At 52.0% G+C, this 15,162-nt stretch overlaps 6 protein-coding genes across 6 annotated transcripts; 4 read left to right on the top strand and 2 right to left on the bottom strand.

The window, feature by feature from the left end:
* Positions 1 to 799: 799 nt before the first annotated feature.
* BJX68DRAFT_258133 (uncharacterized protein) lies at positions 800 to 5,089 on the top strand (the record flags this gene model as incomplete). Its single annotated transcript, XM_071043471.1, has 7 exons — positions 800 to 2,398; positions 2,987 to 3,065; positions 3,125 to 3,192; positions 3,255 to 3,422; positions 3,519 to 4,072; positions 4,128 to 4,766; positions 4,825 to 5,089. The coding sequence occupies 7 exons, from the start codon at positions 800 to 802 to the stop codon at positions 5,087 to 5,089; spliced, it is 3,372 nt and encodes a 1,123-aa protein (XP_070894492.1).
* A 1,201-nt stretch (positions 5,090 to 6,290) lies between these two features.
* On the top strand, positions 6,291 to 8,086 carry BJX68DRAFT_271182 (uncharacterized protein; the record flags this gene model as incomplete). Its single annotated transcript, XM_071046896.1, has 2 exons — positions 6,291 to 7,792; positions 7,897 to 8,086. 2 exons carry the CDS (start codon positions 6,291 to 6,293, stop codon positions 8,084 to 8,086), a joined length of 1,692 nt encoding a protein of 563 aa, XP_070894491.1.
* Positions 8,087 to 8,944: 858 nt separating this feature from the next.
* BJX68DRAFT_245630 (uncharacterized protein) lies at positions 8,945 to 9,965 on the top strand. The gene is made up of 2 exons (XM_071041528.1): positions 8,945 to 9,457; positions 9,519 to 9,965. The coding sequence occupies exon 1, from the start codon at positions 9,108 to 9,110 to the stop codon at positions 9,411 to 9,413; it is 306 nt and encodes a 101-aa protein (XP_070894490.1). The 5' UTR covers positions 8,945 to 9,107; the 3' UTR covers positions 9,414 to 9,457; positions 9,519 to 9,965.
* A 12-nt stretch (positions 9,966 to 9,977) lies between these two features.
* Positions 9,978 to 11,464, bottom strand: BJX68DRAFT_245629 (uncharacterized protein). Its single transcript, XM_071041527.1, has one exon. It carries the CDS (start codon positions 11,063 to 11,065, stop codon positions 10,031 to 10,033), a length of 1,035 nt encoding a protein of 344 aa, XP_070894489.1. The 5' UTR covers positions 11,066 to 11,464; the 3' UTR covers positions 9,978 to 10,030.
* A 163-nt stretch (positions 11,465 to 11,627) lies between these two features.
* Positions 11,628 to 12,733, top strand: BJX68DRAFT_173178 (translocation channel protein TIM22). The gene is made up of 3 exons (XM_071037087.1): positions 11,628 to 11,888; positions 11,956 to 12,051; positions 12,118 to 12,733. The coding sequence occupies exons 1-3, from the start codon at positions 11,775 to 11,777 to the stop codon at positions 12,451 to 12,453; spliced, it is 546 nt and encodes a 181-aa protein (XP_070894488.1). The 5' UTR covers positions 11,628 to 11,774; the 3' UTR covers positions 12,454 to 12,733.
* Positions 12,734 to 12,775: 42 nt separating this feature from the next.
* On the bottom strand, positions 12,776 to 14,754 carry BJX68DRAFT_258130 (sugar porter family MFS transporter; the record flags this gene model as incomplete). The annotated part of the gene is made up of 7 exons (XM_071043470.1): positions 12,776 to 13,102; positions 13,179 to 13,469; positions 13,543 to 14,064; positions 14,111 to 14,190; positions 14,248 to 14,363; positions 14,416 to 14,535; positions 14,645 to 14,754. The coding sequence occupies 7 exons, from the start codon at positions 14,752 to 14,754 to the stop codon at positions 12,776 to 12,778; spliced, it is 1,566 nt and encodes a 521-aa protein (XP_070894487.1).
* Between the last annotated feature and the right edge of the window lie 408 nt (positions 14,755 to 15,162).

Raw genomic sequence — 15,162 nt, 5'->3', positions numbered from 1 at the left:
GCTTACCAGCAGCGCAACATCACCGGTTCCCTTTCAGCAAGAATAAGAGCCACTTGTGGATGATTCTACCATAGAGAAAGGTGTTTCTCATAGAAACTTTGGAAGTGACGCGCCTGTCTGCTATTATGAGGTCTCAGGACACACTGAGCGGAACATATATGTATATATACTTCAAATATACATCACCATATATACTCAATAACAGTCTCTTCTTTGAAAGAATAGTCATATTCTCGAAGACAGTAAGCCCAGCATAATATTGTTGTCTTGCCAATAGTGATTAAACCGCTAATAGGGCAAATGTAGAAAGGGAATAGGTCTTTGGTAGCAGCTCAGTCCGTACAATCCCCGCCGTATCACTGATATAGAAATGTAGATACGCTTTGAGCATAGATGAAGGTGATCGAGCCCTACCAATATGTAAGATGTCTGGGGTACAGAGTAAGAATCCTGTCTGGGCATACGCTGGTGGTGATGATGCTCCAGTACGTACTACTTGTACTGTTGTATTACTAGTAAAGGTCGATAAAGCTTACCATGCAGCCGATATACCATACCCACACCCGAGGCGGGTATTCTTCGAAAACTGCATACAATCTAGTACTAGGCGTTGTAAAATTGGAAAGCATTCATTCGTTAGATCAGAGATCACCGGTACGATATTCGTTCTCCCCGATACCGGGCGGATAAAAAGTGCTGAATAAGCGAGTCCTCCTGACGGAGTTGAAGATCGGAGCCGAGACCGAAGGGTTAAAAGATCTTGTCGCACCGGTCCGCTCAAATCAACACCGATCATACCATGTCCGGGGCCAGGAACTTCGCAGCCGCCCTTCGACGGGCTCGTCTACCCAAGCCGCGTGTTGCTGGGCGCACCATTGTCTCCCAGATTCCTGCTGTCACCGTTACTCGCAACTTTTCGCAAGCATCGTCGTTACGAGCGACCAAGGAAGTCAAGTACACGAGCGACGCTTATCCCAACCTGAAGCGCAACCCGAACTTCGGCGAGATCACTGCGGAGGATGTGAAATACTTCAAGGAGTTGCTGGGTGCGGAGTCGGCCGTGATTGACGGAGTGACGACCGATGCCACCGACGATATCGAGCCATTCAACGGCGATTGGATGCGCAAGTACCGCGGGCACACGAAACTCGTCCTCAAGCCGCAGTCGAAGGAGGAGATTAGTGAGATCATGAAATACTGCAATGGGAAGAAGCTGGCTGTTGTGCCGCAGGGTGGAAACACAGGACTGGTTGGCGGTTCAGTGCCGGTGTTTGATGAGATTGTCATCAATACTTCGCGGATGAACAAGATTCGCTCGTTCGACGAGGCTTCAGGTGTCCTGGTTGTGGATGCTGGTGTCATTCTTGAGGTGGCTGACCAGTACCTCGCCGAGCGCCACCACCTCTTCCCGCTTGACCTTGGTGCCAAGGGCTCATGCCATATTGGAGGCAATGTGGCCACGAATGCTGGTGGGTTGCGTCTGCTTCGGTACGGCAGCCTTCACGGTACAGTTCTGGGCGTTGAAGCTGTTCTTCCCGACGGCACAATTTTCGACGGCTTGTCAACTCTGCGCAAGAACAACACTGGTTACGATCTGAAGCAGTTGTTTATCGGCTCTGAGGGTACAATCGGTATCATCACTGGTGTTTCGATCATCTGTCCTCCCCGACCCAAGGCTGTCAACGTTGCGTACTTCGGTCTTGAGAGCTACGACCAGGTTCGCCAGGCCTTTGGCGAGGCCAAGAAGCAGCTTTCCGAGATTCTGTCTGCGTTTGAGCTTATGGATGGCCGTAGCCAGAAGCTTGTTCATCAATCTACCGGCAACAAGTATCCTCTCGAGGGAGAGTACCCCTTCTATTGCCTGGTCGAGACAAGCGGATCCAACGCTGAACACGATATGGAGAAGCTGGAGACCTTCCTGGAGAGCATCATGGGCGAGGGTATCGTGTCCGACGGTGTTTTAGCACAAGACGAGACACAATTCCAGAGCATCTGGCGCTGGCGAGAGGGTATCACCGAGTCCCTGAGCCACCTCGGCGGTACTTACAAGTACGATGTTTCTATCCCCCTTCCTGAATTGTACCAGCTGGTTGACGACTGCCGGGAGCGTCTGACCAAGCTCGGATTCGTTGGTGACGACGACTCTTTCCCCGTGCGTGCCGTTGTCGGTTACGGCCACATGGGAGACTCCAACTTGCACCTCAACATCGCCGTTCGCCAGTACAACAAGGAAGTCGAGAAGGCGATCGAACCCTGGGTGTACGAATGGATCCAGAAGCGCAACGGTAGTATCAGTGCTGAGCACGGTCTGGGAGTTGCCAAGAAGGAATTCATTGGTTACAGCCAAAATGATACCAACATCAAGCTGATGAAGCAGCTGAAGGACTTGTACGATCCGGTAAGTGATACTTTGCAACGGGTTGGGAGTATACAAACTAACGATCGAGTAGAACGGGATCCTGAACCCTTACAAGTATATATAGAAAGGTATATTTGCGCATGCATACATAGCTGCAGCGTGTACTACAACATGAATAATGGATAATTAGCGAGCGCGTACTGCCCAGAATCGTCGCAAAGCTAGAAGTAGAAAATAGTTGCCTCAGGCGTAGATCTTTTGTGGCTGAGTTGCTGTGTTTTGCGGCTGACACCGGTGGTTGCCATGCGCTACCGGCTGTGTTGTCTCTCCTTGACCCATGGAAATCGGAACCGTTATCCATTGGATGCCAGCGATGGAGTCGGGGTCGCCTCAAGTAATTATCGAGTTTATTGATTCACATAGCTGACGCCGACTCCCTTCCCATCTCTTTTAAAGGCCGGTATACTCGACCTGTTCAGCGCAGCGACAAGGGATCTTGCTGGGCAGGAATCAGGTAGCTAGCTGTGCGGGTCGCTCGCCCCTTGTTTTTGCTTTTCGGCCTTTTCCCGGTCCTTTCTTCTTTCCCCACCCCTGAGCTTCGAAAGCTTCGAGCTGCAAAGCTGCGAGCTTCGAACTGCGGTCGGAATGTCGCGAGCCATGGCGGACGATTTGGCGAGTCAGTACCAGATGATGGAGGAGCTGGGAAGTGAGTGACCTACCAAGCTTGGTTTGCTCAATGGCTCTGACTGACTGATTGTCGCAAAGGTGGAAGTTTTGGAACAGTGTATAAGGCAATCGACAAGACCACGGGGGAGATTGTCGCCATTAAGCATGTGAGTCTCCTTGAGTCCACGCTGTGCTTCATGGAATCCAATTGACCCTGTGCTCCCTCTAGATTGACCTGGAGTCGAGCGAAGACGACATCCAAGAGATTCAACAGGAGATATCCGTCCTAGCGACATGCGCGAGCCCCTATGTTACTCAATACTACGCAAGCTTCCTCCGAGGACACAAGCTCTGGATTGTGATGGAATACTTGGGCGGAGGATCGTGCCTTGACCTGGTGACTATCCCCGAAGCCGATTGGGAGGAATCAGCTAATCATGTGTAGTTGAAACCTGGTGTGTTTAACGAAGCGCATGTCGCCATTGTCTGCCAGCAACTTCTCCAGGGCTTAGACTACTTGCACAGCGAAGGAAAGATCCACCGAGATGTCAAAGCGGCCAACGTTCTACTTTCACACACGGGCAAGGTGAAGCTCGGAGACTTCGGAGTCGCCGCACAGTTGACCAACATCAAGTCGCAACGCAACACCTTCGTCGGAACACCATTCTGGATGGCCCCGGAGGTTATTCAGCAAGCCGGCTACGATTACAAGGCAGATATCTGGTCGCTGGGTATTAGTGCGATGGAGATGATCAACGGAGAGCCGCCGCACGCTAGCACCCATCCGATGAAAGTTCTGTTCCTGATCCCCAAGGAGCCTGCCCCTCGGCTACATGGTGACGGATACAGCAACGCTTTCAAGGACTTTATTGCGCAGTGTCTGACAAAGGATCCTGAACGCAGGCCGAGTGCAAAGGATCTTTTGAGACATAAATTTATTCGAAATGCCGGGAAGACAGAAGCGTTGCAGGAACTGATCCAGCGGAAGCAGGATTGGGATGCTGGACGCGGTGTATCACGTAATGTGAAGTACTATGCGGAGTCTCTGTATGTGACCTGTACGAACTTGAGCTATGGACACGAGCTGACTTTGGTGATATAGGAACACAATCACGCATCTCAAGGACGACGACGGCTGGGTCTTCGATACGGTTAAAGCACCTACCATGGTCATCCGGGAAGACTCTGATGACTCGGAGACTGGGTCAGTTATTGTTCACGATCCTCTATATGACGAGTCGGCCGAAATGGTTGAGAACCTCCGCATATCAAGTCCCCCGAACCCACGACAAAGACACAACAACACCGCCGTACGCCGTGTACCGGCACCCGATCGCAGCCCTTCTCTTCGACGACCAAAACGACGATCCAGTGGTGTGAAACAGCCATTGGGAGTGGATCTTACGTTCGGTAACAGTCCTTCGACTGTTCGCCAGTTCCGACGGGTGTCTGACAAGGCCCCAACTGAGGACTCGTATCTGTCGCAGCAACTCGCCGGTACGGACGAGAATGCGAGCCCTAAATCTGTATACACCGAGACCAACAGCAAAGAAGCCCAGCTGGGACGCCGGGCATATACAAAGGCCGTGGGTCACGCGTGCCAGGAGGTCCTGGGAACGACTGCAGACCAGGAAAAGCGCGAGGCGATATCTCGACTCGCAGAGGCCTTCAGTGAGCTGGAAATGGTCGATCCAGAGGGCCTCTACCAAATTCTCAAAACTACAAACGAAAAACTCTTAGGGTAAGCTAACTGTGCAATATTTTCTCCTGCCTGTCATGCTGATGAAATTCTGGAACAGTGACTCCAAGCTGTCAACTCTTGTCCCACAAGCTCCACCTCCCGAATCTCCACAACGGCCTCGCCTCGTTCTGGCACAGAACAACCCGCACCTGAAGAGTCACAAGCGGCGCCAATCGGCGGCAATGATTGAGCCAGATCTGCAACCTCAACAGGCGAACCTTTCGGGCCAGCCTGTCGCAGGCATGGAGCACATCAAACAACTATCCGACGTTCTCTACCAGCGATGGTCTGAAGGCCTTCGCAACCGGTGGCCCGGAGTATAAACCCGGGCGGGCACTTTCTTTCGCTGTACAGATCGGTCTCAGGCGTTCTACAATCCGGTTCTGCGCTTTCCTGACGCTCGCTGATTGCCCATTCACAATAATACCCTCGTTTTCTGCATGACCTTCTTAAAGGTCCTTCCTCATCGAGCTCTCATCGTGGGCTAAGCTCTTGATAGATAGCTTACTGCTATCTGTCGCACTGTACTGCCAATTTGCACTGCTGATTTTGTTGCTCCAGAACTGGTTCTGGACTGGATTTTCCGAAATTTCCTTCTGGTGAATTATTTCCACTTTGAGCTTGTGATTATTCCACGGCTTCGCCCTGGTAGACACGGGAATTCCCATCTTCCCTTCGTTGCTCATTTTGGACTGCGCTTATATTTGTGAGATACATGTGGTGTTGGTGACGGAGTTTGTAAGTATTGAGATTTGGTTCTTGTACATTTAGAGAAGGGTGTTTGCACCGGATATAAAATAATAGGATTGATTATACGGCGAAATGCCTGCTTCCTGTACCACATCTTCAGCTTTCTAGCTCTATATGAATGATTTGTTCATCATGAAACTGGCGATCCCAAAATAGTATCAGACGCTTGAGTTTTCCACAGTTGCTTCCCCAGAGACTATACAGCGCTAGTCAATTTGTAGTCGACCAGCACGAGATCTCAAAAACATGCAAGAGCCGAGACCCTCTCCATAGTCCATCGTCAGTGTCAACCACATGTCTAAACTCATCCCCTTGCATTCATGATTCAGGATAATGCTTTCCGATCTCATCGCTTGAAGAATGATTATGGCTTTCGCCGATCGGCCCCTGAGCTAACTGAAATGGAAGGGATACGCGTGGCGGGCCGCCTGGTCAGTCCCAGACGAGACTAAATTAACGGCCAGTCTGGGCTTCACCACCGTCGGCACTGGCCACTTATTATCATCTCAATTTCTCCCCTGGCCTGGCGCTGACTCTTCTTCTCCATCCTCCCATCCAGACACTCGAGTATCTCGGCTCCCTCACGCTCCTTTTTCGCCAGTCTCTCGCTCTTTTCGCCGTCCCACCCCTTCCCCTTTCCCTCTTTTATCCAGCCCCTTTCGCCCACCTCGTCTTTCGTTTCTGAGGCTTGTCTTGTTGTCTTGCTGGAATGTCATGATTCTGCCATTATCGCCTCAATAAATCCGCCCGATTTGCCATCGTCCCCGTTCCGCGATGGTGGACTCCCCGGGAACGGCGCAGGCGGAATCCACGCCGGAAGCGTCCCAAACAATGACGCCCTCAACCACCACTGCGAGTGAAGCGCTCCCACCGCCGCGCCAGATCTCCAAGCGATCTTCCCTCCCTCCTCGTCCTCACGGTGCCGCCCGCCATACGAAGCGTCTGACCTTGAATTTCCCCATCAACATCCCCCAAACAGCTATTGATCCCAGCGCAGCCTCATCTCCGTCCGGATCGATGACACCAGCCACACGATCGTCCGCGCGCCAGTCTCCCGTTCACACCATCTCCACGCCACCGTTCGACGGTCAAGATGATGGCACAAGCTTGCTGACCGCCATTGCGTCTCAGGAGCGAAGGGTGTTGGAGCTTCGCGAGGAACTACACCGGGCGGAAGCGGAGCTGGACTCGTTGAAGAGACAATGGGCATCGTCGGAGAAAACTAGGAAACGGACAGAAGTCAACCATCGTGCGGAGGTTATGCAGCCTCTCAAGTCGCCTGATCGAGTTGCTGGAACTGGTCACAGCAGAGAGCAGAGTGTCAGCGGTGTTGCAAGTCCTGTTCCGACCCAGGTTCGCCTTAGTCGGGAGCTGGAGCGCCGCCAAAGTGTGCTCGCAGCTGCAGCTTCAGCTGGAACTTCCGTCTCGGCGAATGGTCGGCGAGTGTTTCAAGGGTCTCACACGCGGGCGCTATCTTTGCTCTCACCTTCCATTAGTTCTGCTGCAAGCAGCAAGCAGTCCGGATCTGAATCCGGCTTTGTGCAGGACAACGATCGTGTAGGCCGGCCCCCACGATCGGCCACCATGCCGTCTGTCGACCGTGCTGTCGACCGTGCTGTCGACCGTGCTGTCGACCGTGCTGTCGGTCGTACTCCAACCTCTGCCGCTGTAGCGCCCACCGAGGATATGATAACTCAGTGGCGTAAGACGATGCCAATGCCACCTGCTTCTCGGGATCTCCTCATGCGCACAGGCAAGCAGATGGCGACGGACTTGAAAGAAGGGCTTTGGACGTTCTTGGAAGACATCAGACAAGCAACCGTCGGAGACGAAGGAATCAACGCCACGGAATCGCGAACCATGCAACAGCCCCGCAATCGCGACTCGAGCTCAACCTCGCGCAGCCGAGACCGGTTATCCGTACAAGCAGGCAACCCCTCGCGATCGCCGTCCTCAGGAAAGAGGAGTCCGGGGACCAAAACAAGTGGTAATAGCTCCAATTCGGCGGACATAGACGCCTCGTTCTGGAGTGAATTCGGCATTGATTCATCTGCCCAGAAGTCCCCAAACGCTCTCAAAACTCCGCAAACCCCGCGCGATCCGAACAGTCACAAGCGCGGAGATCCCAACACGCTCGACGTGGACGAAACCTGGGATGACTGGGATACACCGCAACCGAAGAAAACGCACACGCCATCCTCGAGCCGCTCTACTATCGAGTCGCGGCAAGACCAGTCACCGGTCACTCAGACGAGCAGTCCCCGTACTAGCACTAGGTAGGTTTTGGCTTGCCTATGCGCGTGAGATATCTTCGTTCTCTTTTTTTTTTTTTTCTAATTGTCAGTCACTCTATTCTACGGCCTTTTCTAACTGGTTTCAGCTTCGGCGACTGGCGCCACGACATCCCCGACCCCAGCGTCGCAGACGGCATCCCCTGGCCCGCTCTCACCCAAGCCGCGCCCTCGAAACTCACTCGGACAGCCTCAAACCTCATGGCCGAATGGGAGCGCAGCCTTTCCCCGTCGCCGGTAGCTTCTCCGTCTCTCGGCAAGGACAGCAAAAAAGATTGACGTCGGGAAAACCGAGATTTGAGTCATCAACGGCCTCCCCTTCTTCTTCTTCCTGTTTACTACGAATACCCTTCAAACCTCGGACAGCCATTCATCCGTTTCTCAAGCGTTTCTCGAGCGCAGCCGTTGTATATATGGACACGAATATGTACGATTTATTTCTTTTTCTCATCCACTTCTCCAAATTCTTCGCACGCACCCCCGGTCTGTTGTTGTTATCTCCAGCTAAGATGACAGGATTACGGCTTAACGCAGGGTTATGATTCCGGGATTGATTCTGGTTCTGGTTCTGGTTCTCTTTAAATGACCCCTTATGACGAGTGTTTTGGTATATACTTTCTTATGAACTCTTTTTTCACTTCACGTCTCTGATCTCGAAGGACCTGATACTTATGGTGGGGCAGCGAGGATTGGGACAAGAATATCCCCACCTTTTTGCATGCATGTATGATCAATCGGACAATGTACTATTGATAGGTTGAATAGGAACAATAGTCTTATTTCTGAACAATTGCTCCTAGCCTGTTCTTATGGAATAAGTTTCAGATAGGTTTGAGGTCCTGCATCAACAATGGTATCAGGTAAGTGATTATCATTCTCTTCTCATGTCAATTGAGGCCATTGAACGCTGGACACCTCTCAATGACGAGCTGCGGGGGCTCATCTCAGAACAATACGAGAATTGCTGCAGGGAATTCCCCAGCCAGCCAATCACAATGGTTGCCTGACAGAGTGAGGCTGTTTTCCAGGCACACCTGTTCTGCGATAGGCTGACTCGATCATACTTGGTGGCCAGGATAATCTTATTGTTGGACTGCTGTCCTGCTGATACCCAGGTGACCTGCATATATAATCAAAGTCTTTCTTCCCCTCTTCTCGCAAACTCGCATCTGTTCAGTCTGCCATCCTGAGTTCAAACTACACGCCACCTTCATTCCTTTCTATCCAACTACTAAATACCTCTACTCAACCGGCCAAGTCAAGCGAAGTATACTAAAGCAAAGAATAAGAAACAAGCAAAATGTGCTGGTCCATCCACGAAACCTACACCCGCTTCCCGAACTGCACCGAAAAGTCCCTCAAAGAGTGTGTAAACTACGATCCCGCCGAGGACCACATCCTATGGTGCATCCTTGCCCAGCAGCGTGGGTATCTCTGTGCACACATCGTCCCCACGTCTCAGGGTTCATCAACGAAGCGGCGTATGAATTGTCCGAGGCACCGCAGGAGACACACTGGAGGACAGACTCCGCCAGTTGTGAGGAGGGGGTTTGTGCGTGGGGAGCTTAATATGGGGTGGAATTGGAGTGTTTTTGCGGCCGCTTGAGTGTGGTATTGACACTGCACTGCGTGGTTCTCTGGCTTGAGGAGGTATGGAGGATGCTAGGTGATGGACTGAGATTCTTGATGAAGGTATCTGACGAAGGGACAGGTTGTTATCCGGCGACACCTCGCTGTCTCCTCTCTACTACACCTATCGCGATGGTTAACGGAGCCGATTCGGTTTCTGAGAGAGGACACACCTACCTACTTGTGTTGCGCTCCTCGAGGAGGTGCATACTACGCGCTTTTCGTCCCCGGTCTTGAGGCAACCTGCAATATGCATTGGAAATACATGAGCAACACGCCTAGCACATGATTGAATGTATCGTTATTCGGGTATTGGCCGAGGTCTTGTGGTTTCCATGGCGATGATGACCCGCCCTGATGTTCATTTATGGAAGCAATGACTGGGGCGCACCTTCCCTCTACAACAAAGGGGCCTATTATGGAAGGAACGAGGGAGACAAGGTTCGAGGTTCTGGTTGGGGAGGCACGACCCGTTATGAATATCAGACGAAACCACTATAGGATGAACTACAGCACTGTTTATCAATGCCACTTTTTTCTTGAAATTTGAGCCCAAGAGGCTCTAGCTCATATGCATATATATCCCTTTGGACGCTACCAAGAGTGTCGAGGTTGATCAAGGATGTCATACACGTCGACTCGGAAAGGAAACCCGTCTGGTGGCCGTCCCACTTGGTTTAGTAGCCCGTCAACCTTGCGCCGCCAACGAAACTCGACCACGAAGTCCGGGACATGCTCGACGTAACTCAAGTTCTGTAGCAACTCAACCAGCATTTGGTCATCCACGACAACTTCATCGTGCTTCACACCAAAGGACACACGCAATTGCTGTAGGCCTTGCATGTAATACCTGACAACGTGCAATGCATCATTCCATCCACCGACTGTCCATTGACATTGATCGGAGTAGCTGGAAAGCCGCATGTCAAGATGTAGTTTTCTAACCGTTGCTAGCCGATCATGGCGCATGACCAGAGGGAATTCCCCAAGTGTTCGGGCTTGCCGAACCTGGAGGATGTTCTTCGTGTAAAGAAGCCCAATAGCTTCGGAATAGACTTGTCTGCACGAGCGCAGCAAGCCCGTTATCGTTCCTGGGAGTCGGCCTCCTTGCTTCGGTTCTCGCTGCACTGTGCCATCTTGATAGGCGATCATATTTGGCCAGCATGCATGCTGCCAGCCGCGAATGTTTCTTTTATCTGTGTTCGAGCATCGGATACCAAACACCCGCCTGTGAGTGCTGGCGAGGTGGAGTACCTCGTTGCCCTCTGGTGCCAGAACCTCTTCATAAATGCGTAAGCGGATTTCTGGGGCAAGCTGGGTGAAGAGTCTTGACTTCTTCTGGGGTTTCAAGCCCGGGTAGACAGCTCTTAGCCCGCTTGGTGGGGCTGAAAGAGAACGGCGATATCGAGGGAGTGGTTCCGGAGGTTCGCTTCTCCAAGACCACCCTGGAGGCACGAGGCTTGGGACAGTTTCATAATGAGATCGATTCTTATAGCCGCAAAATCTTGGTGGATTCACGCAGAAGTAGCAACACAAAAAAGGGCAGCAGATGATAATCCCCGCAAACAGCACGACCTCTTTGACATGGTTGACGACTTTCTCGGCAGTTGTATCTTTCTTAGCGGCCATCTTGTCAGTGAAGGACGTCAAGTGCAATTGGAATGCGGGGAGCGAGCTTGTCCCTGTATATCAAGAAATGGGGAAGGGCTGAGGCTGGTAGCGAGGCTGAATCCTGCTGCGCTTCCGCTCTTGGCGTCGGCATCTTGATAGCCTGATTCCTCCTAGTACTACCGACTCATGTTCAATGCTTCTGGTTTCAGGCTGATTTTGGACCCCTGTTCCTTCGTGTTATCAGCCAATCGAGGTGACGGACAATAACCTTGTTGGAGGTGGATGATGTCTCGTTGGTTAACCGCTTGGGCTTGTACTTGCATTTGGCGAGGCGAAATAAGGTCTAGGCATTCAAGGCATAATCGAATCAGCCCGGAATTCGAAGTGTTCCTGGCCATCCTGCTCCACTGAGGTGAGACACCTCAGTACGTAGTGTTTACTACGCAGGGTCCAAACACGATCCATGGATACACGGCGATCACATGATGCGCCACCTGGTTTTTGTGGAGGCGAACCACGTGATAGCGCTGCGCATCTGGCTTGCTTCGCGCGCCGGAAATAAATTCTCTCCGCATCGACTCCGACAGCTCGAACTTAAGAGATCTGTCGCAATCTTCATTCTCTTCATTCCTGCAACGGTTTGGCGCCTCTGTACCCGCTACATCTCTTTTTTTAATATCCGGCTGGACATATCCTACCCGAGCGCCCCCGTTTCGTCAACTTCAACATGAACTTCCCAGGAACAAGCGGCTCTTCCGTCGCAGGCATGACCGGCTTCGGAGGTCTAGGAAGCGGTACCAATCCCGGAATGAACGAGCAGGAGCAAGCAATGGTCAAAATGGTTCGTCACAATCACTGCGCAAACTAGATACGCGGTAAGCGGCGCAAAGCTAACTCTCATCTACCAGATGCAAAAAGCCATGGAATCATGTCCCTTCAAGACCGTTCTGTCCGGCACAATGGGTTTCGGTCTCGGTGGTATTTTCGGTCTGTTTATGGCCAGTGTATGTTTTCTCTCTTCTTCATCTACCTTATATACCGCGTACTGATATATATCTCCCTATGTATAGATGTCCTACGACTCCTCCTTCACCCCACAAGGCAAAGCCATCGCCGATCTCCCCTGGCGCCAACAAGTCCGTACGGGATTCAAAGACATGGGCGCGCGGTCGTGGTCGAGCGCCAAGAACTTCGGTATAGTGGGTGCGCTCTACTCCGGGACCGAATGCTGCGTCGAGGGCCTCCGCGCGAAGAATGATCTTACAAATAGTGTGGTTTCGGGGTGCATTACTGGTGGTATCCTCGGTGCGAAGGCGGGACCCCAGGCGGCTGCGTTCGGTTGTGCGGGTTTTGCGGCGTTTAGTGCGGCTATTGATGCGTATATGAGAATGCCGGAGAGTGAGTGAGTGGAAGTGTGATTGTCTCTGGACAGAACTGGGATGGCGTTATTTTGGGATAGATGGGTTGCATATCGGCGTTGGTTCGTTCTCTCTTACTTGGCAGATTGTGCCTGTTCTGCTTATTGACCTGGTTTGTGGGTTACGACTCGCTGCTCCTGTATATTAATGCATGTGTAACCATAGATAGACGTGATGGGATATATGATTCAGAGTCGATGTATATCAAGTCAAACAGAGCATCTCGCAGCACGCGCAATCCTATGTACAGCTATAGACTACGAAAAGTACTATTTCCCTCCCAACTCCGCGCCCAACCCTAAACATTCTCCTACTCAACTCTCTCCCCATTCTTCCCATGTTCACCCTCAACCTCCCTCACCTTCCCCCGATATCCTTCCAAAGCCTCCCGGTTAATGCCCGTGCACTCATACTGCTTAAACTTCCACGCCGGCAACCCGGCATCAAACAACTCATCAATATCCTCCAGACTTCTCCCCTTTAGCTCAGGCATGAAGAACCACGCCCACACCGCTCCAACTGCAGCACACCCACCCCATACATATCCCAGCTTCGCACCGAGGTTTGCACCGGGAGTGGAGAGGAGGTATGGCGTTGTGTACACAACTGCGAAGCCGACGACGACGTTCCATGCGGTCTGTTTCCCCGACACAGTCGTTTATTAGTATAGCAATTCCATCGAAAACAAGAAAAGGAGGGATATAGGTACGCACCGAAACAGCCATCGTCTTCTCGCGCAATGTCGCAGTGCCTACCTCAGCAGCGGTGATATACGCCGCGGGCCCTAACGTCGCATGCAGGATCGCCGCGTAGAGGATAAACGAGGCCACCATGCCGTTCGTGTCGGATGTTGAGCGGTTGGCCTTTGCGCCGAGGCCGCCAATTAGGCATAGGAAGAGCGCTTGCAAATAGCAGCCATGGAAGGTCAGGTCGCGGCGGCCGAAGACGTCGAACATGTACATGCCGATTATGGCGGTTACGACAGAGACGCCGTTGTTTATGGCCTGACGTATGATAGGGTTAGATCTGGCGTAGAGAGGATAGTGTCTGAAGACTAAAAGGCTAGTTCGGTCTTACAGCGTAAGCAAAGGCCTTGTCGCCTAATCCAACTTGCTTGTAGAAGGTTGGTCCGTAGGAACTGCTGAAAGTCACGCCGGTCAATTGCTGCAGAGACATGATAGCTAGTGCAATCGAGGTGCGGCGACGGTTCGAGGCATTGAAGAGGGCCTTCCAGGGTGCCTTGTCCGATCTATTGTCCGAATTCTCGAGGGCGATGATCTCGAGCTCGCAGAGACCCTCGTCAGCTGCCGTCTTGGGGCGAAAGACCTTGAGAGCGTTGAGGGCTTCGGAGCGCCGGTTTTTTGAGATCAGCCAGCGAGGCGAATTTGGTGTAAAGTATAGTCCAGATATGATGATGACGGCAGGCACCATCTGGACGCCCGTTGCCACCATCCATCCGGCGTCGTTGGTGAGCTTGGACAGGCCCTCGTTCACGACGCCGGCGATTAGTGAGCCGAATGTGAGGAAGAGCTGAATTGATCCGACGCAGAACCCTCTGAGCGGGGCAGGGCAGATTTCGGATTCGTAGGTTGGGACGACCTGGTGGTTTGTTAGAAGATGGTCGAGTTAGGGCTGGGGGCTTTACGTTTTCAACCAGACCCACGGCTCCGTAGATGAGCATTCGCCCGACGACAAATTGAGCTGGGGTATGGCTTGTGACTTGGACTAATTATCGACATGGTTAGTTCCGTACGTTAGAAGTTGTAATCGGATTACACTCACTGACTGTCCCAACGATCTGGACGCAGCAGGTAATGGCCATGGACGTGCGGTGGCCCCATCGTTCAATCATCGGTCCAACAATGACAGCCCCCAGGAACTTGCCGATGAGAGGGAGACTTTGTACGTCAGATATCTGGTCATTATTGACCTAACATTTGAATCACTAACCTGTTCATCATGGACACGACATGCGTGGGAATCGCATAGGCCTCTTTCTTGTCATTCCAGCTTCCAAACTTTCGCATGAAGGGATCAAATGTCTGGACTCCTCCGAATGAAGCGCCATCACTGAGAAAAATGTGAGTCAAAGTCTTCGTTTCGCCGCTCTGGTTTTCAACATACTAGCCTTCGGAGAGAAGACCGTTAGCATCAATTCCACCACATCCAAGCAGGCCACTCACCAAAGAAAATGCTGCCCATAGAATAAAGCAAACAGATCAAGATCAGCGGAACCGTGCAATCCGCCCATGCCTCCTTGGGCACATAAAGCTTTCCACCTCCGGCCATTCTGCTTCTCTATGTCGGGGTTCGTCCGTCAACGGGCTGGTGCTGAAGAAAGGCGAAGGGGAGTAACGAGGAATGAAGAAAATGAAAAGGCGAGCCTCTGTCCATCTTTCATGTGTGAGTATACAGCACCCTCTTTAAAGTGGAATCTCCTCTGGGGGAATCTTTTCTCCACAACCTTCTCCAAGAGACTTACTCCAACTCTTGCGCTGGCTAATTTGTTACGGGGTTCTGTCCGGGGTCCAGCAGCCCTACTCCGGAAGAGACTTCTCTCTTACATGGCGTGATGGACGGTCTATACGGCGGATAAACCTTTTGAGCTGGATGCATTGTGTTTCTATGACCAATATCGACCTCGGTGTGTTTTGGACTGATCTTGTCGATTGTCTGGAAGGAGTTGGTTCCTGGCTC

This window comes from Aspergillus pseudodeflectus, assembly GCF_044049435.1.
Source record: "Aspergillus pseudodeflectus strain CBS 756.74 chromosome Unknown BJX68scaffold_58, whole genome shotgun sequence".
NCBI lineage: Eukaryota > Fungi > Ascomycota > Eurotiomycetes > Eurotiales > Aspergillaceae > Aspergillus > Aspergillus pseudodeflectus.
Note: the sequence above shows the minus strand (reverse complement) of the source record. Positions and strands in the feature narration are given on the sequence as shown.

What these genes read in the sequence shown, in the direction of transcription:
- BJX68DRAFT_245629 (XM_071041527.1), bottom strand. Translation starts at nt 11,065, where the DNA reads ATGGCCGCTAAGAAAGATACAACTGCCGAGAAAGTCGTCAACCATGTC.
- BJX68DRAFT_245630 (XM_071041528.1), top strand. Translation starts at nt 9,108, where the DNA reads ATGTGCTGGTCCATCCACGAAACCTACACCCGCTTCCCGAACTGCACC.
- BJX68DRAFT_173178 (XM_071037087.1), top strand. Translation starts at nt 11,775, where the DNA reads ATGAACTTCCCAGGAACAAGCGGCTCTTCCGTCGCAGGCATGACCGGC. An exon ending in AGCAAGCAATGGTCAAAATG is followed by an intron (nt 11,889 to 11,955) that starts GTTCGTCACAAT and finishes CTCATCTACCAG; the next exon opens with ATGCAAAAAGCCATGGAATC. An exon ending in TCGGTCTGTTTATGGCCAGT is followed by an intron (nt 12,052 to 12,117) that starts GTATGTTTTCTC and finishes CCCTATGTATAG; the next exon opens with ATGTCCTACGACTCCTCCTT.